At 48.1% G+C, this 22,217-nt stretch overlaps 1 protein-coding gene across 2 annotated transcripts in view; it reads right to left on the minus strand.

Annotated features, from left to right (window-relative positions):
* Window positions 1-22,217, minus strand: part of Sobp (sine oculis binding protein homolog) — a 166,275-nt gene that overhangs the window by 17,790 nt on the left and 126,268 nt on the right. For both annotated transcript variants that reach the window (XM_052751547.1, XM_052751546.1), the window contains one exon: window positions 523-2,451. In XM_052751547.1, coding sequence (XP_052607507.1) covers window positions 526-2,451 — 1,926 coding nt within the window. In that variant the 3' untranslated portion in view covers window positions 523-525. The remainder of the gene's footprint in view (window positions 1-522; window positions 2,452-22,217) is intronic.

Consider the following 22,217-nt stretch of genomic DNA (forward strand, 5'->3'; position numbering starts at 1 on the left):
TCCTAAAGGGGGACATGGCAGGTTGGGAGGAAGGTTAGTTTTTAATTTTAGCCCACAGATGGGCTCCTATTGCCATCTTGACAAGCTAGGGTAAGAGTTGGCCAAGCAGGCCACCAGCTCCAGATGTTTGTCCACCTGAGGGGTTCCCCGGACATTTCAATATTGCCCTGCAACCTCATAACTGAACACTAAGATACCTGAAGTAATCTTCCCTTCCACATCTCCTCCTCCCCGTTTCCAGTGGGGTAAATTAGGTATAAACCCAATAATAAGAAGAAAACAAACGTGTAACAAAAGAGTGTGTTTTCAACTTAGGCTGAAGGGCTTGATTGATCGTGGCACTTAGTAATGATGTACTAAACACTGCCAGGTGTCATAGGTGTGGGATCAAGTTGATGGTACCTGGCCACACAAAGTGCACGTAAGGGACAGGGTCGTGATGGCTACATCTCACTTCCGCCTTCTAAGAAGCAAGGCAAGGGGCATTGGCTCTTGGAGGAGCGCCCAGGTGGACATACAAACCTTTTACTTATTCTGGTTTCTAATTCGGAGGCACCTCCTTTTCAGCGGCGGCTCCAGGTCCTCAGGGCCTGCGCTGAGCATGGGCGAGGAGATGACGCACGGCGCCATGGCAGCCTTCTCCGTGGGTTTTGGCACAGGCTGGATCACGCAGCCGGTCTTGGGCAGCATCCGCAGAGCATAGGCGTGGTCCTCGTCCGCTGGGTTATTGAGGTTCGGGTCCGACTTGTCGCCCCCCGCCAGGGCCTCCTCCCCCATCAGCTTTTTGGTCGCCTCCCCGTCCAGGTGGCAGCTGGAAGAGCAGTTGTTCTCCTTGACAGACTCCAGCTCGTTCACCGCGGGCTCCTCGGGCGACAGCAGCTTTTTGGGTGGCGCGGGGGGCGGTGGCTGCTCGGGAGGGGGCTCTGCGCCCTTGGCCTCGGCCGGGGCGCCACGGGTGCCGTTCACGATGACGTTGCAGGCGGCGGCAGCCTCGGGACCCGCGGGGGCGCCCGGGCCCGGGTCGCCGGCGGCGGGCGGGCTGCAGTGGCCGTCCCTGCAGCCGCCGCAGGTCCTGCGCTCCGCGGCGCCCGGCTCTCGCTCCGCCTTGACGTGCGCGTGCAGCGCGCGGTGGATCACGTTGTGCAGCCGGGCGCGGTGGCCCACTGTCAGGTCGATGACGCCGTCCTGCGGGCCGTGCAGCACGCCCGCGAAGCCCGGCTGGCCTCCCGCGCCCACGGGGCTGCCGGCGCGCCGAGTCAGGTCCACCACCTCCCCACGGCCGCGCTCCGCGGGCGCCAGGCTCAGAGCCTGGCCGGAGCTTCCCGGCGGCGAGTCGGCCGACTTGGACGAGCCCTGCTTGGAGTCCCGCGGAGACAGGGAGCGTCCGCCCGACTTGCCTCCCGCCGCCGCCGAGTCGCCCGGGGCGCTCGGAACGAAGCTCTCCCCGTTGCTGGAGAATCCGTTGGGGGGCTTGGAATCGTTGACGTGGGGAATGGGGATAGGGATAGGGATGGGCACCGGCAGGGGCACGATCACTGGGTACGGCACGAGCAGCGTGGGGGGCGGCACCAGCGGGGCAAGCGACGGCAGCCCGAAGTTCATCATCTGGGGCACCGGCATCGGGCCGTTTGGCATCATGCTTACCGGAGGGAAAGGAAGGCTGGGCAAGGGCGCGCCGGGGGGCGGCGGGGGCAGCAGTCCCGGGGGGTTCCCAGGCATGGTAGGGGTGCTTGGGGGGTGGATGTGGGGTGATAGCATGGGCCGGTGCATGGGGCTGGAAGTGGGGCCCAGGTTCCTGGGGCCACCCGGCGGAGGCCCAATGCCCGGGAGCATAGGGTTGGACAGGGGGCTGTTGGGGTTGGAGGCATGGTGAGGGGGCCCGCGGATGAAGGGCGGGCGGATCTGCTGTATGATCTGCTGCTCCATGAAGATGGGCAGCGGCACCGGGCCGCGGTTGGTCATCACCATGGGAGGGCTGCGAGGCGGGACGCCCAGCGGAGGTCCAATGTTGGCAGGTGGCTGGACCGAGACAGGAGGGATGCTTGGAGTCTCGCTGATGGGGAGGGACTTGGGCACTGGCGTGGGGATTTTAGTGACAGAGCAGTTGGCAGTGTCAGATGGAGAGACGGTGGTGGACGAGGATGGGCCAGGGCCCTGGCTTTGGCCAGCTGCAGCCACCGGGGAGGGAGCCTTCCTCCGAGCATCTGTTAGCGGGATATTCCAAGAGTCTGGAGTGAGCAGCTGCACCCCGGTGCCTTCGGCTTTACTTTCCATGTGAGGGTGTAATGTGCTGCACAGCCCAGCTGGAAGATTGGCCTGTGTCTCTTTGTAGAAAATGTCCATTTTGTATTGATTGAGACATTTTGCACTGCAGAACTGAAGCCTTCTTTCCCCGTCCCCAAAATCCAGGTATTCTTTTGTATGCCTTATGTGTTTACACCAGTCACACACCTACAACACAGCAATAAAAACCACAACAGGTAAGATAAGCTTTCTTGGGCAGATGGCGTTCATGTTTCATATAAAGGCTCTTTCAAATTTTATCATAACTTGTCAGATAGTTGAAAGGGTTCCTTTTAAAGGGTAAATTTCTGAAATGTTTGCAAAATGATGAATTTACTTTACAAATAGGATCTTCAAAATAGTAATCCTTTTTTTTCTTAAAAAAAGATACTAACAGTGTAAAAATGACTTGAAGATGGCTCGGACAAGACAGAGTGCACCTGCCCAGTACACTTACTTAATATACTTGCCTTCAGAGTTCCACTTACCTAACAGGCTCACCAGAAACACACATCTAAATAATGCTGGAAGAAAGGAATCTCCAGACAGTTCAATGGTCATGCAAGCAACATAACCTCTTACAATCCCCCTAATTTATGTAAAATCACTCTGTGCTATTGACTGTATCCAGTAACATGGTTGGAAAGGGTGTGCTGTTCTAACCAACAGCGTTAAAGTGCTGAACACCCTTATGTCTGCCTTCCAAGGAGCAACTTGGACTTAGGCATGAAGTCTGTGTGAGGTTTAGTTCTCCCAACCTGTGATGTTGCAGCAAGCTAGAATTATTTTTTGAGCTGTTTGCCCACTCTTTCTCAGCAGTCAGAATTTTTGGTGACATTTCTTGGCAGGCGGTCTTATTTAACAACTTTTCAAACACCAGAGAACATTTTCCAAAAGTTGTTATGGCTTCCACCCCGCCCCCTTCAGATCTACTCCTGGCAAAAGAAAGAGATCACCAAATTTATTTCAGAGCTGGGCTGCGGAGCTAATTAAAGACTCAGAGCCTTTCCCAATTGGAAATCACTAGACACCAAAGTTCAAAAAATAGTCATTCTCGGCTTCAGAGCCCATTACTTTGGAGAAATTATTGTGATTTCATTAACACATTAATTTTGCAACACCATCAGCTCTCACAGATGGTGAAGACATGATCTACAATTCAAATATGACTCTTGTTTGCACAAATGTCTTCCCTTCATATGGCATTTTAAACAAGAATTAATATGAGTGATCTTGCCATCACTATAAACAGATAAACAGATGTCAAACTTTCAATAGCTCCTCTAGTGTGCCTCACTTTTCTCGACAGAATTCTATACACACACTCTTTTTTCTCTTCCTTCTTCTTTCTTTCTTTCTCGTTTGCATAGCATCCAAGCCATACAGCATCAGAGAAGGAACTGCAGAGTTCAGCGCCATTGTGAGGTTATGAACACTTTCTCCTGCACTGGAGAAATGCTTTCAGTATTGTTCTGGATGGGACCTCGGTGTTGAAGCACGTTTGTTCTATCGCTGTGTGCGTGTGTGCGTGCGTGCGTGCGTGTGTGTGTGTGTGTGTGAGTGTGTGTGTATTTAACGATCATAAACTGGTATAATTAAAATATGATAAACTTTAATAATGACTGGTCACATAAACAGCGCACAAACAACATACGCTGGCGTTTGATTACCCCTCTCACTTAACTCTCAGCTTCCCTTGCTTGTAAACAGTGGTGACATGCTAGCGTGTGATTGTGGGTGCAGATGTGGGTCTGCATGTGTAAATCCAGTCTTTCCCTTCTCGGTGTTTGGTTTTTTTTTTCTTTCCATTGATGTTTTTGGTTGATAAACTTGACAATGTGAGATTGAATAAGATGCATGCTTTGGCACACGTTAGTTTTTGTTTGTCCTTTCAAAATACTTCTTCCAAAAATTTGAGACTAGGGCACTCCTGAGTGGCTTCAGTGATAAGGGAATTCCTTCAGTGTAGCTGTCAATCAAAAAGTGGTAAGGGAATTCCTTCAGTGTAGCCATCAAAAAGTGGTAATGGAATTCCTTCAATGTAGCTATCAGAACCATGGCCGCCATTGAAGTGGTTAAAACATAATGACGTCAATGCTCATATCTCCTTTCCTCCACTAATAGTGTTTTAGGGTCCTCTGGGACTCAAGGGGACATTTTTATTATTAGTGAGATGTCCATCTTACAGATGCATGCAAAATTGCCTCTGATGAAAAGAGCCTCAAAGAATGTCAGATCTTCACATTTCTTATCTAGATTAAGGTTAAGTAAACTGTTAGTGAACACATGATGCATACATTTAAATAAAGTTAGAGCCAAGTATAATGGCGCACACCTTCAATCCCGGTCTTTGGGTGGCAGAGGCAGGAGAATTTCTGTGAGTTCAAGGCCAGCCTGGTCTACATAGTGAGTTCCAGGACAAGCAGAGCTACGAAGTGAGACCTTGTCTCCAAAGTTAGCATATAATCATGTGGCACTTAAATTCCATTGTGAAATAAAACTACCTGCCTCTCTTTTACTAGTGGGTATGCATAGAAAACCGAAAATATAAATGTACAAGTTTGAAGTGAGGGAGCAAACACAACTTCTTTCTTCAGGAACTGAAAAACCATCATCCATGAGCTGAACTAATTAAAATGACATGTGACTTTCTTGGCACGTGTCCTTTGGATCTTGCTCTTTAACAATAATAGGGAAGAGTTTTATGAAATTATTAATTGGTTTTTAAACTGCCAGATTGTTTTTTTTTTTTTTTTTGCCTCCAGAGGATTCGTGTTTCCTCAAACTAGATAAATATTTTTCAAGTGGGGTGAAAAAACATAATAATCTAAATATAACTTTTTTTTTTTTTTTGGTTTTTCGAGACAGGGTTTCTCTGTGTAGCTTTGCGCCTTTCCTGGGACTCACTTGGTAGCCCAGGCTGGCCTCGAACTCACAGAGATCCGCCTGGCTCTGCCTCCCGAGTGCTGGGATTAAAGGCGTGCGCCACCACCGCCCGGCCTTCTAAATATAACTTAACCGCTCTCCCTTCACACCCTTCACTGCTAATAATCATTGATAAACGATGCTCATAGACCACCCTAATCATCCAATGAGAATTTCCCACCACATCTCCCCCTTTTCCACAGAAAAATAATCACAGATATCAGAAGCAAAAATCCACTTTTTTTCAAACTTTCCTATAAAAGCAAAGGAAGGGCCTAATGTTTTTTTTCTTTCTTTCTTTACTTTTTCTTTCTTTTCCTTTTTTGGTTTTGTTTGGGTTTTGGTTTTTGGTATTCTGTGTGTAGCCCTGGCTGTCTTGGAACTGATCTGTAGACCAGGCTGGCCTCGAACTCACAGAGATCCATCTGCCTCCACCTGAGTGCTGGGACTAAAGGCGTGCACCACCAGTGCCACCACCCAAAAGGCCCAATGCTAGCACTTGCTGTCCTGACTCTTGAAAGAGCATCCATTGCAGTGCGCCCCAACTGTGTCGTTTTGGTCGCTGTGAGCCTGACTGTAATAAGACCTCACCTTTCAGTTCAGAACACAGACCTAAAAATATGGAAAAGCAATCTTTCTGATGAAGCCAAAGATTATTAGAAGGGGGACAAATCGTCACTTAAGAAGTAATGAATCAAGTCTGCCTTACAGGACACATCATTTAAGATGAGGTCAATGGATTTATGTGGCAAATGGCTACATCATGTGCAGCAGGGAAACCCAGCACCATTATTCACTCCACATCCAGCTAACGACACGTCTGTAATTAAAGTCTTCATCATAGGAGCCCGAGATGATTATTTAAGCAATGGTTGTTATGTGAAAATATATACCACATCTCTTTTTAATAAAATAACATTTGCATATGGAAAGCACACGGCGAATACCTCACAAGCTATGGTTTTGTACTGTGGTGTTGGGGGTATTCTCCCCTTCTTTGTGGACAGATTTCAATTCTGTCATATTATTATTTTAAGTTTTGAGACTTTTTCATCTCCCCCTACCCCCACCACACACACATAATGTCAAGAAGTAGTAGAATTCCTTCAGACATTTTAAGATAAGCCCAGCTCTCAGAGCTCTGTGGCGATCAGCATGATTCCCACCCCACCTTGGCTGTCTGCTGGAATCCGGCCTCTCTGGTTCCACTTCTCTCCCTAACAGGTCCCAGACTGGACTTAGCTGCTGTTGTTTTACTACGCCAATATGGGGGCCGAACAATCAATCCACTAATGCAAGCCATTGAGTGGGACCGCCGCAATGCTTCGGGTCACAGATCCATGCCAGGTCACCGGGAAGACACAAAGATCGATCGCAAAGGGATAAGGACACGTGTGTTCCCTTCAAGCCTAGCCCACCATCCTCCAGAAGATCAAGTTCCCCTTCCTGAGATGGGTCCAGTTCTACACAAGAGAAGGAACATTTCCTTCGGTGCGCTTTGCTGGCAGGCTGCCAGGGCAGTACTTAGAAGCTCAGTGGTTGGGTGGCTTCCCTCCTTTCCTGTGAAATAAATGTGTGGTAACCTAGACCACTCCACTGCTCAAAAGACACTACCTCAGCAGAGCTTCCCCTTGCTCTTGATACCAGCACCCTGAAAGGCACAACCTGGGGTTCCTATGACTCCCCCAGAGCTATGGAAAGAAAGCAGGTTATTCACGTTGGCAACTGAAGCTTCTTTCTCACACAAATGTCCGAGGTCAGAGCCACAGTATATAAGCCATTAGGTTAGCCACATGGTACAATATATACATTCTTCTGGGCTTAAGAGAAGGTTCGGGCTATTGGAGGTGGGGCAGGACTTCTAATTAACACATTAATCAGCTGTCAGCTGTGGGAGTAAAGTTCATCCTTTAATGGAACCCACTGCTGCTTTCTGAGTGGGAATCTGGCATCGGGCAATATTTAATTAAATTCTTTTGCTGAAATCTGTCTTCTCTGTAAAGACGGTTTGCAGCCATGGAACAGTAAAAACATATTAGCTTCTCCTGCATGCCATCAACAACTTGAAAAGTACCCTCCCTCAACCTCCCGTGCTCCTGACTTCCCACTGACGCCACCACAGCTGTGCACTTGCAGCTCGGCACGCTAGACTGTATTTTGTCGCAGGCAGGTGAGTCTCCAGGCCCTGACAGGTGAAATGTGACACTGATCTGGGCCAGCTCACAGAACCATGAGCTCATTCCAGAGTGACCTTCGGGAGGGTGCAGGGACACCGGCTGGGTGCTCAAGCTTCTAAAGGCCTGTAGGCCGTCACCTCATAGCATGAGTTGAGGGTCTTAGATTGAACCCTCACTGAGCACTCCTCTGGAGTGCCCAGACCTTCTCTGTGGTCTTGACACTGCCTCCAGGAGGGCCCTAGTTCCATGTACCTGGGATGCCAGATGCTACAAAAGTCACATAGAGTGTGGGATGACAAAATGTAGGAAGGAGCTGGCACTGACTTCTCAGCCTCGATTTCTCCATCTGTGAAATGGGACTAATAATAGTAACAACTGTGTGCCAGCTAAGCTTGTTATAATCTGTCTTTTTAATCTCCAGTCTGCCAGTGTGAAAGGGGAATGATTATTTTTCCTATGACCCACGTGTCTTTGAAAGAAAATGAGATACGTTTCTGTCTTGACGAATCAGTGTTTCTCACAGATACCTGCCCTCCCCCTGCTGCCCAGGAGATCCTGTCCAAGGGATGACAGAGGGGGGTCTTTGAAGTGACAAGGAAGGCAGGTGACAGGTCTGTGCCCCAGCTGCTCACCGTCCCCAGGAGCCCCTGTTCAGTGCCACCTGAACCCTCGGCTCTGCAGCCAGGCTCTAATTTAGAAAAGCTTGACGAAGCAGCATGGTAGCCTGGAAATGAGCGCTAGGACCATTAAAATGAGTGATTCCTCCAAGGCTCAACTGCTGTTTGAATAGTGGAAGCCATAAACTGTGCTATTCATGTTTTATTAAAAAGCAGAGCTGATGAATGAGCTGCTGGACTCATTACGTGGCAGAACTATCTTCCAAAGGAAGGACCAGAGCCCAAGTATAGATGCCTTAAAGCCAGACTGACCCCGCCTTGCTGGGTCAGAAGGTGGGAGAGGCCACCACAAGTTGGGGTAGGGGTGGCCAAGTCACCAGTCCAAGTTCCCTCACAAAGCTGGAACTGGGAGCAGCAGAAGGAAAGAGACGCTTTGGCCACAGACACAGGAGGCCTTAAGGAAACCTGGAGAGGAGTTTAGGAAGGTAGAAGCCCCCACGGAAGAGCATTTCGGGAAGAAGTTCATTGTCAACCCAAGAAAGGTTCTGCGGGATGACTTCCTACCATGATGACAGGAAGGTGTTTGCCATAGTCCTGTCTGCTCCCGCCCCGCCCCCCATCTCTCTCAGGGAAGGAATCTGCCTGAGGTGGCAGTGTTCTACTGAGATTTTCTGTTCTAAGAAGGATGCTCTTCGATCCTTCTTGAGGGTCAATATGGACAATATGGCACCATGAGCTCCACAATGCAGAGCAGAAATGTCCCTAGTTTTCAGTGTGTTAGTGAACTCTGGTCAGTGGCTCATGACTGATTCTAGCCTCTGTTTCTATAGCCAGTGTAGAAGATGGGCTCCTGCCCTGTACTCAGAGGCTAAAGGGCCAAGCTGACAGCCACACACGTGATTCAGAAGGCAGCATCCCGTGGGTCTAAGCTGATGGGATGCTCTGCTCATCCTCACAGCAGGAATCATCCCAACAGCAAACATGGAAACACCTGAGGAAACATGGTCTACCTGGTGCCAGACGTCTCTCTGCCTCTCTGTGACCCAGTAATGCGGCCATGAGAGGACACAGAAGAGACCTCGGAGAGGTGACAGGTCTGGGCTGACAGAACCTGAGGGGCTGTCTCATCTCCTTCTCCAGCCCCAGTGCACCAGGGACCTCACATGCTCATCTGTAAAACGAGGCCATCAGTGACCACAGTACTGTCAGGGGATGGGTGCTCAGGGGAAATAAAGAGCCCAGCAAAGGAGTAAAAGACAGCACAGAAGCAGAGGCAGAGTCCCAGCCGTCTCCCACCGTCACACGGCGGCGGCTCTGCTGTGTTCTCTGCTCTCAACCACTCCAGCGGGTTCAGCAACCGCCTGCCCCGAAGAATTTGTGTATCACATAATTGTCTTGACACATTCACTAGTGAACCTTGACTGACAGCTCATTGTGCCTTGGGCACCGGAGAAGGGAGAAGGAAGGTCCTCATCAACTGTGTCCCCCTCACGCAGTGAGGTCCCCTGTGGGAACGGGAAGGGCAGGTTTTTAGTTTTACTGGGTCATCTTCGCTGCAAACTGAAACGTAAGAGGATGCTTGTGTTTATTCCAAGAACCAAGTAAGAACCAAGGTATGCACAAGCAGGCCCCAGGCTGTGCAACTGTGCAGGAATCAGAGCCAGTACCTGCTGATTCTTCACCACCAGTGAGGAAAATCAGCTTCTCTGCAACACCTGCCCACCCAGCCACAAGTTCGCCCCCAAGGTCAGTGCTGAACTAACAGCTTTTTTTTTTTTTTTTTTTTTTTTTTTTTTTTTTTTTTTTTTTTTTTTTTGGTTTTTCGAGACAGGGTTTCTCTGTGTAGCTTTGCGCCTTATCCTGGAACTCGCTTTGGAGACCAGGCTGGCCTCGAACTCACAGAGATCCGCCTGGCTCTGCCTCCCGAGTGCTGGGATTAAAGGCGTGCGCCACCACCGCCCGGCTGAACTAACAGCTTTTAACTAAAAACTACCCCTCATGCTTTATTCTCTCAATACCAAACTTGAACCTGCTTTTTAACCCACTCCCGTAAGGTCACTGTTTTCAAATGTGTGTCTAGCTAGTCTCAAAGCTTTGTTGACATGAACGTTTCTTGTATTCCAAAAAGATGCTTGAATTTCTTTTCAAATGTTACCCTTGGGCCTGATTCTTTTTCTCTCCCTGTCTTCTACACATCTGTTTGGATATTTGACAGTTCATGATTTGTGATTATGACTCCCTGCCTGGGTCATCCATGTGTACTGGGGAGGGGGCGGTCCATCAATCTGATGTATTAAAGGGGAGCATGAAAGGCCTGGGATTGTAGCTCAATGGTATGGCACTTGTCTAGCAGTCACAAGGCCCTGGGTGTGAATGCTTGATGTCATCCTTAGCACAGGAAAAAAGAGAGAGGGAGGGAGGGAGGGAGGGAGGCAGGGAGGGAAATAGAATTGGCCTCAGGTGGATCTCTGAGTTTGAGGCCAGCCTGGTCTACAGAGTGAGTTCCAGGACAGCCAAAGTTACACAGACAAACTCTGTCTCAAAACAAAACAAAACAAAACAAAACAAAACAAAACAAAACAAAACAAAACAAAACAAAACAAAACAAGGGGGCTGGAGAGATGGCTCAGAGGTTAAGAGGCTGTTCTTCCAGAGATCCTGAGTTCAATTCCCAGCACCCACATGGTGGCTCACAACCATCTGTGATGAGATCTGGTGTGCCCTCTTCCGATGTGCAGGTATACATGCAGACAGAATACTGTATACATAATAAATAAATAAATCTTAAAAGAAGAGAGAGAGAGAGAGAGAGAGAGAGAGAGAGAGAGAGAGAACGAACTGTCCTCTATGGGCAGTGACTCACTTCATGTCTTCCTGCATGCAGACTGTTAGAAAATGTCAGGAGCCATATCTCAGAACATGTGGATTGGAGCTCCACAGCAGAGCTGATCATATGTCAACAACACGCCCCTTGAGAAAAGTGCTGTTGTTATCAGTGATGTCGAAAGCAGTTTCCCCCCTCTGGAGACGGCCCATGAGTCTGCCACCGGCCTCTGTCTTAGCCATGAAAACGCTTCCTAAAGGCACGGGACAGGACCACAGACACGCGGGCTATGCAGGAGGACTAGGGCAGGGCATGCTCTGACAACCCCACATTGTCTCCTGCGTCAGCACACCGCCTGGCTGCCTCCTGATGGCCTGAGCTAGTTAGTTGCTGGCATCTTGGTTACTCACCATCCACACACGGATTTCTTGGAATCGGCCAGGCACCAGACTGTGACTTTATGCACGCTGCCTTGTTTGGTCCTAACAGCCTCCTGCATGTGTCTCTGGCTCTGGACCACAGGCTGGACCTATGTGGATTCTCCAGGTGTCCTACTTTGGCCTTTGGTGTCCACTTCTATCCATCCTCAGATCTTTCCAGGACATACCACAATCCTATAGTTCTTACTACAAGCCCTAATTTGATGTACGACTAATACATTATGCTAGTGAAACTAATGAGCATTATTAACGCACCGGTATTCACACTCATAACTTCCCCAAGATTAACCACACACAGCAGATTCTAAGATGTGGTGCCTTCAAAACCTATACTGACACCAGGAGGCGGTGGCGCACGCCTTTAATCCCAGCACTCGGGAGGCAGAGGTAGGTAGATCTCTGTGAGTTCAAGGCCAGCCTGGTCTACAGAGCAAGTTTTAGGATAGCCGGGGCTATATAAAGAAACCCTATCTCAAAAAAAAAAAAAAAAACAATAAATAAACAAACAAATGAATGAATGAGTGAATGAATGAATGAACGAACAAGAATAACCCATACTGACTCCTATTTCAAGGGTGGTTTTTGTTTTGTTTTTGTTTCTGCTCTAAACATGGATCTAGACCTCTCTTCTCCCTGCCGTGGGCTTGGCCTTACTGACTCCTGCCAGTAACTTAAACATTTATCCGAGGCACTCAGCTCCTTCTGGACTTCAGACCTCCTAATACTCAGTTTTAAAAACCTACCTCCTTTTTACCATCTCACCACTGCTATAAAAACAGAAACAAACAAACAGAAAACCTTTCATTAAACCTCTGGTTTAGGACCAAACTCACCTTTCTTTGGAATTAAAAATAATAATAATAATAATAATAATAATTGCTTTCCCAAGCTCTAGAGAATGTGCCTGACCAGATCCTGCATCCAGTCGACCTTTCTGCCACACTATCCCCAAGATGGCTGATGCTTCCCTTCTATCTGCATCCATCCTGAAGCATGGTGGTCCGGGAAGGGGCTCCCTCACTGCTGCTCTGCCTTCTCAGAGCCACGTACAAGGCATCTGAGAATTCTCAAGTGTGTTTCAGTGATGGGGGGATGTCTTTCTGTACGCTGCGAATATGTGCTGCTCTGATTGGTTGATAAATCAAGCCGTTTGGCCTATGGCAAGGCAGCTTAGAGGCAGATGGGAAATTCAAAGGGAGAGACAGGAATAAGGTGAGGTAGACGCCAGCAAGTCGCCCAAGGAGCAACATGTAATGGGACACAGGTAAAGCCACAGAACATGTGGCAGTACACAGATGAATAATTATGGGCTAATTTAAGATATAAGAGCTAGCTAGCAAAAGGCTTGAGCCATGGCCATGCAGTTATAATTAATATAAGCCTCCGTGTGTTTACTTGGGGGATGCAAATGAGAGAGATTTGTCCTGTTTCCCGGCAGGCCAGGACACAGGAAATCTTCTAACTACATTTCAGAGAGAACAACATTCTCAGCAGGATAGTTTACTTTCTAATACCTGCTTCAGATTTTGTACTGAACACCCCACAACTACTTTCCCTTCAAGCTACTCTTGTAATGCTTCCTTTTGTTTTCCTGATCCTGTCTGTGTTCCCAATTACGGGCATAGCCTGCCAGCAAGGATGCACTTTCCTGAATTTTACCCACCTGTGAGACACACTGGTGGGAATGCCATCATATTTTTGCTGGTGTTCACCTAACATCACGGCCTCCTCTTGGTCTCCGTGAGATCGCTGAGGTTTTTATTCCATACTCATCAGGCAAATGACGTGGCCTTCCTTACTCTGTGTTGGTAGACACTGGGAGCCATCTATGGTTCCTGTTTGTGACTCTGTGTGGTGCAGAACTGGCCCTCACTGGCCTTTCCACTCTCCCATTCTTCCCAGCTCACACCTGCTGCCTTTATCACATCCGATTCTTCAGGCTCAGTGGGATAGTTTCCGTGCCTCTTCTTCTCATCCTATAACTGTGTTTCCTTTTTTTTTTTTTTTAAAGATTTGTTTTTATTTTATGTGTGTGAGTGTTTGCCTGCATGAGTGTATTTACACCTTGTGCATGCAACGTCCTCAGAGGTCAGAAGAGGGCATGAAATCCCCTGGAACAGGCAGTTGTGAGTTGCCATGTAGGTGCTAGAAACTGAGCCTGTGTCTTCTACAAGAGCAGCAGGTGCTGTTAACTGCCGACATCTTCCAGCACCTCATTGTGTTTCCTTGATGAGAACTTTTAATCTCTCAGAGTAATCTTGCCAGTTTGAACTCACTACCTTGGACTGCTACATCCCATGCTGCATTTGGGAAGCAGCATGGTTTGTCCACCTGTGTCCTGACCAACTTTCGGTCCTTCTTCTGTGCCCATGAGCCCCATCCCTATGTTCAAGGTCTGCTGTGTGGGTCAAAACAAACAGTGCAGATGATGCCCTCTAAAAAATACAAAGAACCTATAAATAGAGGCTTTTTCATTTTATTGTAAATGTGAGTTCTCTTACTTTCTATTCCTATTTATGCACTATTCTTGTATTGAATCTGCTCCACAAAAACAAAGAGAAAACTACAGTGGTATAGATTTTCCTGTGTTGTGTTCTTCAAAGCAAAAATATGTCACAAAACACAACCAAGAAACCCAGATCAGCAGAACGCTTGGCCCTCAGTTCTCCGCTGTTCCCAGTGGCTGTGGAGAGTTTGACAGCGACGTAATTGCAATAATGAGGAGGTTTCTGGGCCGGGCTGTGGTCTTAAGTTCACTATGGATGTTTTAGCCTTGGGCTCAGCTTCAGGCCAGCACCAGTCACCCAGGCCAGATCCACCAACATAATCCCTTATGCTCAGTCACACACAAATGTGACATTTATGTTGTCTGGTACACTCTGCTGAAAATTCAGATCGCTCAGTGTGCTGGGCTTACACACCTGGGAAGAAGGACTAATTTGAGGTACCTATTTATTGTTTTATCTTTTTGCTAATTAACACCCGTGTGATAACAACGGCCCAGCGAGTGAGGAGGGCAGGGCAGGACTGCCCTGGGTTTTCTCAGCTCTGCATGCTGGTTCCTTTGTCTCCTCTGCTTGGGGACCGCTGGTTGCTTCCACCCTGCTGTGCAGCTGCCGGGTTGAAAACACCCACCAACGCTGGATCCTCCACTGAGCATCCTGCGCCCGCCGAGCATCCTGCACGTGACTCCGCTCTCATTAGCAAATCCTAGGTTAGCCCAACCTAATCTGCTCATCCAGGCAAAGTCCTTGGTGGCTGAGTGCTGTGAAGCAAGCCGACCTAGGACACAGACGCATAGCATTTGTAGGCATTTAAACACAACTGCTACATAGGCAGCCCCTTCTAATGACTTCAGTCACTCACTAGGCACAATCACAATCCACTCACCAGAAGTCTGTAAAAGACAAGCGGCCAGATAGCATCTCTTGTTTTAGAGATAAGCAAACAAGGCCGGCAGCTGACATTTTGTCAGCATTTGGGTGAAAGCCGTGCCTTACGACTCCTGTAAGATTAACTACATCATCTGTTGGCCTCCTCTGAAGAGGAGAATCCTACAATGCACACTGGACTCCCGGCTTCTGTACCAGAAGAGAAATGAGCGTGGCAGAGGCGCCTAATCTAAACAGCCCGTACACACGGTGAGATACACAAAAGAGCATTGGAGGACTAATCTGAAAAAGTGAGACCGGGCCTTTCCTTCAGCGCTTATTATCTAGGTAAGTGGAAGAACTTGATAGAGTCATATCCAAGTAAGCCTTTGTACTGCACGTCCAAAAGAGGAGAGGAAGAGGAAGATAGAAGCAAACGAACTGTGTGCTAACTACCTTTACATCCACACAGAACCCACTACAGTCTGAGTGCCCGCTACGGCTATGTTCCTGGCCTTCCTGGTCACAGAGGACTGGATGTAAGATGTAGCATGGGCTTCTGCTTAAGGGAGAAAGAGCAATTTAATGAACCAATGGGATTTTCTTTTGGGGCAGTTTGAAGTGACCCAGAAGTGTGGGGATGATGGTCACTGTCATGAGGTCAGGAACCATTCAGGAGAGCGAGGCAGGAAGTAAGGACAGAAGAGGTCATGAGTCACAGTGGGCAGACAGTTGCTGAAGTGGCTGGATCGAAGCCGCAGGTTAAATCCAGAAGCAATGATGCTCACTTCCTAGAGGCAACAAGAGCTTCCCGTTGCCTGGTTACTAGCACTTGGGTACCATCTTTGAAGTCAGAATTACAGTCCAGACTCCATCAGGATGCGTGGCCACGACTGGCTATTCCTATCTTAGTGCATGGTGCTTTTTAGCAAGATCAAGAGTCCAGTCCAACTTGACTTTCCGATTTAATCCTTAGCTCCAGCCTGCCTTCTTCCTGACCAGTCACACCTCACTCCATTTCCTGAAGTGTTTCCCGAGAATCACCACCTGCTCCCACTGCATGTCACACAGGCTGGGAAGCGCTGCACAGCCCACAGCATTCTTTGGGGATTCTCAGCGCATGGTCCCGTGCGTCAGCATCCGAGAAGCGCTGAAGAAAGGAAGCATGCTGAACTTCATTTCGCCTGAGTAGCCCCAACTTCAGATTTAGAACACGGCCATTTATTATCTATCTATCTATCTATCTATCTATCTATCTATCTATCTATCTATCTATCTATCCATCCATCCATCCATCCATCCATCCATCCATTCCTAGTAGGATCATACAGCAAAAAACTTAGGAAAACTCCACTTTAATGACCTGAGTGCCTGGAAGATGGGGCACTCCAGAACACCTAAGCCTCGTCATTTTCCTTCAAACAAATAAAGCGTCACTTTGTAGTTCTGGGCCTTTATGTCCAAGCAGATCAGGCCGCACATGGTGAGGGCTCAGGACACACCTGTCAGCTGTGACTGAACAGCAAGGGAAGGTGAAGGTGATTCCCACGCCTGGCTCCTCTACAAGCCAGCAGGCTCCGTCCTGCCAGGAATCAAGGTGACTCAGGCCCGGTGGGTGGCACTTTCTCAGCCTGAGCCCCACCCTTCTGTGATAGGCTTCCTGTGCTCACAGAGGCCGAGGCCCTGTGGTCTCAGCTTCTGCCGTCACGACAAACTCAATTTCTGTCTTCTCTGTTCTAGCTGGCTTACACAGCCCACATCCCCAACAGGATGTCACCAACACTGTGACCTTCAGTACGACCTTCTGAGCCCCGAGATGCCACCCCACAGCATTTCCAGTGGCACCACTGTGTTTTCTGCACGACAGATGCATTCATGAGCATTTCACAAGAAAGGAGTTCTCCACACACTGCTGAAGCTCACAGGCAAACTTAAGGCACATCAGTACTTTCCTATTCACACACAAAGGACCTGCCTTGTCTGGCTTGGTGAATCAAAACCTAAAATTAATCAACTATCAGCTCAATTAGACTTGCTGGCACACTGACTTTGAAATAAATTTGACCCATCTACTTGGTTTATTCCTTTCCGACTCACTGAACATTTTATCTCTTGTGTTGGCCATCTTCTGGCCCGGGCCTCTGGGCAAAGTTGTCTCTATTAGGGAGCCAGAAGAGCTGTGCTCTGAAGAGAGGACCTGGTGGCCAGCTGCCCAGGACAAAGTAAAATTCCTTCTGCATATGATGCTGGACTCGAACCCAGAGCCTTGTGCATGCTAGGCAAGTGCTCCACCACTGAGCTCCATCCCCAGACCTGGAATGAAAATCCAACCTAGCACTAGCCTCCTGAAACACAGCTCTCATGGTCTGATGCACCCAAAGGTATGTGCACTCCCCTAGTCTATGACTCCTAGATGGTAACTGGACTTCCAAGCCTTACCAGTTGGAATAACTTCAATTCTATTCCATGCCCTGTTAACACTGTACAGTTATTTGCTGATCAGTTTAAAAGTGTTGCAACAATGCTCTAATGAGAAAGCATAAAACTTAAGCTGGCCATATCTGTGTCATTGGATACTTTAAAAGACCCTGGTCTTGGCCTTGGGATAGTCACAGTGAGCTGTGGACTTAAGCAGGCGTACCAGCTAATTGAGCTTTGTGCTGAGCACCAGTGAGACATGAGAGATGAGTTTGGATCGGAATTCCATTACGGGTTTTTAATAATTAAACATTACATGTTTGGAACCTCATTCTTCTGTATTACTTTTTAAATATTAATCTATTTACATCAGCTGGACTTCCCGCAGCTTGACACGCAGTAAATGGGAGTCACACTGAGACAGACAACTGTGTTCTTAGCTTAAGACATCTTTGGTGCTTGCTCACAGTGACTGTAACACTAACCCTCTGTTCAACCCGATCCTGGGCAATAATTACTCCACCTTTGAGAGGGAAGCTTGCTGCATTTTCTTAACGCCCTCCCACATTCCCCAGTGCAGCACTGGCATTTTAAATGGGCAAGAATCCAAATTAGTCTTATTGTGAGAGTTCTCTAATGTCCTTTAAGGTCACAGAGTCACCCACCCTTTCGGAGGCAGGGCCAGGAAATGGATGTACAGGGTGTGTAAAGGGTTTCCTTGGATGCTACCCCACACTGTGATGAGGCTGCAGCATGAAAATGCAGAGCCCGGGAGCACACGAGAAAAGCTCATTAAGGGATAACCCTGCTTCACACAGTGCCCCCAGCCTCCAGGACTTCTCCTCAGGTGCTCACAGAGACTTCCTTCTGGGTGAACAATGTGGTTTTCCACATGGCCTTCCTCCCTCCGTCTCATCACCCCTGTCAGAGTCACGCACGAGCAACGGCCTAGCCCCTCCCTGGGCAACCCTCTCTTGGGGGCCCCGAGTTCCTGCTGCCTGTCTGTTCTCTCCCAGCTCAAAGACAAATGCAGACTGGGTCCGAACGATGGCCTGCAGCACAGGGGTCTAGGCAAGACATAACAACCAAGCTCTGGCTCAACCAAAGGGCAAGGAGAGCCAACTCTGTGAGCATCCACTGCTCAGGAGATCACAGAGCCCACTTGTCAGGCAAGGTTATCATCAGACCTACATCTGAGCTCAGCCCCTGGTGGACATCTCCAGAAAACAATGTGATCTCTTTCAATTTAAGAATTATATTCCCTTTTGAGACAAAGCTAGTGGCATGGACCAGCTGTGATACCCACCTGTTTTAAAGAGCAAAATATAATTTTTATTATTGGAAAAGGATTCAACGTAGGAAATTATATGCGTGATACACCCACTATAGAAAAAGAGCCTCCCCAGTTGCCCATCCTTGTGACCATAAAGGAAAGATGGTGTACTGAAGATCTACAAATGTCAGTGTATCTTCCTATTGTTCTGTCTCTCCATGTTAGCGGCTTGTGTGTGCAAAATACCTCACTATTGTCCATGCTATTGTCTCTAAAGGAAGTCTGGATCTCTGTATCAGATCCAGACAATGACTGGTACCCACAGGTCTAGTCTAGGGAGCCATGGGTCCTGAAGTTGTGATGCATGGTCTCAGGTCCTGGGTATCTTCTACTCCATGGAAGAGTTGGCCATATAGACTTGATTTCAGAAAAGACAGGAAATTCCTGGAGTAGACAGAATACTCTAGAGAAAAGCCCTGGCCTTATGAACACCTGAGCCTTTCCCTTACTCCCAAGAAGCAGGCACCCTCAGCAAGCAGGGTTCCCATCTTCTTGACTCAGGCAGCTCTGTCCTCAGATTCAGTGTTCCTCTTCCCTCAGTGGCCAACACTGGTGTGATTTGCCCCTCTGCCAATTCTCTGTGGGGCAGACTAACAAGGAGTCAGACCTTTCTCACCCCGGGACAGGCAGAAACTCCCCTCCCACATCGGGGTTTTCCCTTGGAGAACACACTATCTTTTCGATGACTCCCAGTTTGAAGAAAAGAACAGGAAGACAGCTCCAGCTGGGAGAGGGTCATTCAGAGGAGGGCTGCCCACTGGGCTTTCCAACCACATCTAGGACAGACTGGAGGTGATGGAGAAAGCTTAGCTGTCCCGTTTCCCAGTCCCCAAAGGCCCGGCTTTCCCTAAGGGATTATCTTAGGCTTTGTCCTTCTGATTTGCCAGTGACTTGGAAAACACAGACTAACATTGCCTAGAAAGTAAAAGCTTAATAAGGCTACCGGAAGTGGCCGCTACTGCTTCTTCGGTTGTAATCCATTACTCCTACCCTAACTGCACCCTTCGGTTTGAGCTGCACAAATTCCTTCCTCGGTGTTTACATTTTCAGATGTCTGAGGACCACCAAGCAGCCACCTGACCCTCAGGCCTCACTAGTGTGGACTGTGTAGCACGTAAAGGACAACACACGGTCGCCATGTGTGCCTCAGACGCCTCATGCTCAAGCTGGATCTTCCTCCCTTGGTTGGCATCAAAAAACTTTGTGTGTGGAGGACTCCATTTGGACAGGCCTGCCTGCCTGCCTCCCTCCCTCCTTCCCTCTCTTCCTTCCTTCCCTCCTTCCTCCCTTCTTTCCTTCCCTCAGGCTGGCCTCAAATTTACTGTGTGGCCTAGAGTAACTCATCCTCTCCATCTCCCGAGGACTGGGATTACAGGCATGTACCGCCCTGCCAGGGTTATGTGGTCCTAGGGATCAGATCCAGGGCTTTGTGTATACTAAGCGAGAAATCTACTGACTGGGTTACATCTCCAGCCCAGAGAGGACTGTGAGTTTTTGATTGTTTTTTTTTTCAAGACAGGGTTTTTCTCTGAACTTGCTTTGTAGACCCAGCTGCCTCAAACTCAAAGATTCGCCTGCCTTTGCCTCCCAAGCGCTGGGATTAAAGGAGTGCTCCACCACTCCTGGCGGGCTGTGAGTTTTCTTCTTGGTACAGAAAAGGGAATGGCGACAGGTCAGAGACAACCCTGCTTATTGCCAGGAATCACTCGAGTTGGTGCTCCCCTTGGGGAGCACACCAGCACACACACCTCCAAGAGGTGATGAATTAAATACTTCTGAAATTCCCACCACTGACGCTTAGTGGTTTTTCTTGTTTTGTTTTTGTTTCTTAAGGAGGTACATACTTTAAACGGCTAACACGACAGACCTCTATCAAATTCCCTCTGTCAAGTGTCAACTGATTTTTCATCCAGCAAATAACACCTGAGCAACTTTTGGAAGCCCAGAGACCTAAGGCCTGGAGGTTCATCTGGCGCTACGGAGGGAATCATCCAACTTCGTTCAGCACAGGGAGCTCTGTTATCAAGTATTTGGCTCATCACCCAATTGTGAAGCGTCTACCAATGAGAAGCGAGAAGCTCACTACTACAAGCATTCCAGTTGTGATCTCATTTGCAAACTGCTGATGTGAGCACTGTCATCCTGCAACCTCAACTCACAGCCGCCCCACCCTGCCCCCCCCCACCCCCAGCAGAGCACAGCATCTCATCCTTCATACACCTGAAATAGGTGTGTGCTCCCTTGTGACTTTTATCCCGGGGTAGGAACATCCTCAGATGCTTCCACGTTCATAAGGCATCATGACATAAGACCAGCATGGTCCAGGACATCATGTCTCATGCCTCTGTTTCACACCCAACAAGACGAGGAAACACAACACCCTTTGACCCTGCACTCCAGGGGTCACAACAGCTGAGCTTACAAGAGAGTCTGAGCTAGGTCTCTGAAAGCCTTCCTTTCCTCTTCCTCAATATAAGAGTCTACCTTTAAACAGTTCCGTCTTTGGCTTGGCATGCAGCTCAGTTGCATGCACAAAGCTCTGTGTTTGATCCCCTGCACTTAGCAGGTGGGAGATCAGAAGTTCAAGGCCATCCTAGGCTACATACTGAATTTTCAGCCAGCCTGGGCAACAAAAGACTCTGTCTTAAAATAAACAAATAAATATATAAACAAAGTTACTTCCTTAGGTTGAATTATTACATATTCCGAAGCCCAGGTGACACCTTCAGATAACCCTGAAGGGGCAATGTTTTAAACCTCCACCATCTTCTAAGAATTTATTTATTCGGCAACTTGTATTTGAATTTAGATTCCAATCTTGACTTTTCCCAGGCAAGTTACTTAATCTGTTGGGGCAGAAAAGAATTACTTAGAAGAAGGTATATGGGTTTGGGCATTTAAAGGCAACAATCATTCATTTTAGCCAAGTGTTTGGAACTTCTAGCAAATACATTTTTTTTTCTTCTCATGTCCTCTACAGTTTTGAGGAAGCAGTCCTGGTTTCTCTAGATAAGAGTGAGTCCTGGCTCGAGTCAGACCTTAGGTCCCTAATGCCTAGTTAAAATAACTGAACTGGGTGAGGTCTTTCTTCGTTTTTGTTTTGAGACAGTGTCTTACTATGTAGCACTGGCTAGCCTGGAAGTCACTATGTAAGGTAGATCAGGCTGGCCTCAAACTCACAGAGATCCACCTGCCTCTCTCCTGAGTATGATTATGTACTCTTTAAAATCAGTGTTTTTATACTATCCCTATGAAATATTTTGAGGCATCACTCTTAAATAATTAAATAAAGTCTAAATAAGATCTAAAACTTAGGTCTCTCCCACTGTGAGAGGCACTTTTTCCCCCTGCGAATACTTGGAGAATCTCCTAGAAATTTTAACTATTGCTTCCAACAGGAGCAATGAAATGTAAGTGGCCCCAGCCTTGACCCTAGCTGGGACAGAGGAGCCCCAGCAGGCATACAGCACAGCTCCAGGGCTCCAGGTCAAGGCTTTTCACAACTGAGTGTGCTTCAGGTACCCAGAGGGCTTGTTAAACTGCAGTCTGCTGCTCTCAGCATGCAGCCCAATAAGCCCTGTTTGGCTGAAACAACCCAAGTGTCCATCAGTAGTTAATAAAGAAGATGTGGTATGTCCATACAGTGAATATCATTCAGCCATAAAAGGGCCAAAGTGCTCATTTGTGCCATGATGTGGTTGAGTTTTGAAAATATACCATGTGAACTCAGCCAGATACAAAAGAGCACACATGATTTCATGTGTGTGAAATATCTAGAAGAGACAAGCAAATCCCCAGAGTGAACAGAAGTTATCAGGGGCTGGAGGTT

The sequence above is a fragment of the Peromyscus californicus genome, unplaced genomic scaffold (genome assembly GCF_007827085.1).
Source record: "Peromyscus californicus insignis strain IS unplaced genomic scaffold, ASM782708v3 Scaffold_22__1_contigs__length_63687245, whole genome shotgun sequence".
NCBI classification, from domain to species: Eukaryota; Metazoa; Chordata; class Mammalia; order Rodentia; family Cricetidae; genus Peromyscus; species Peromyscus californicus.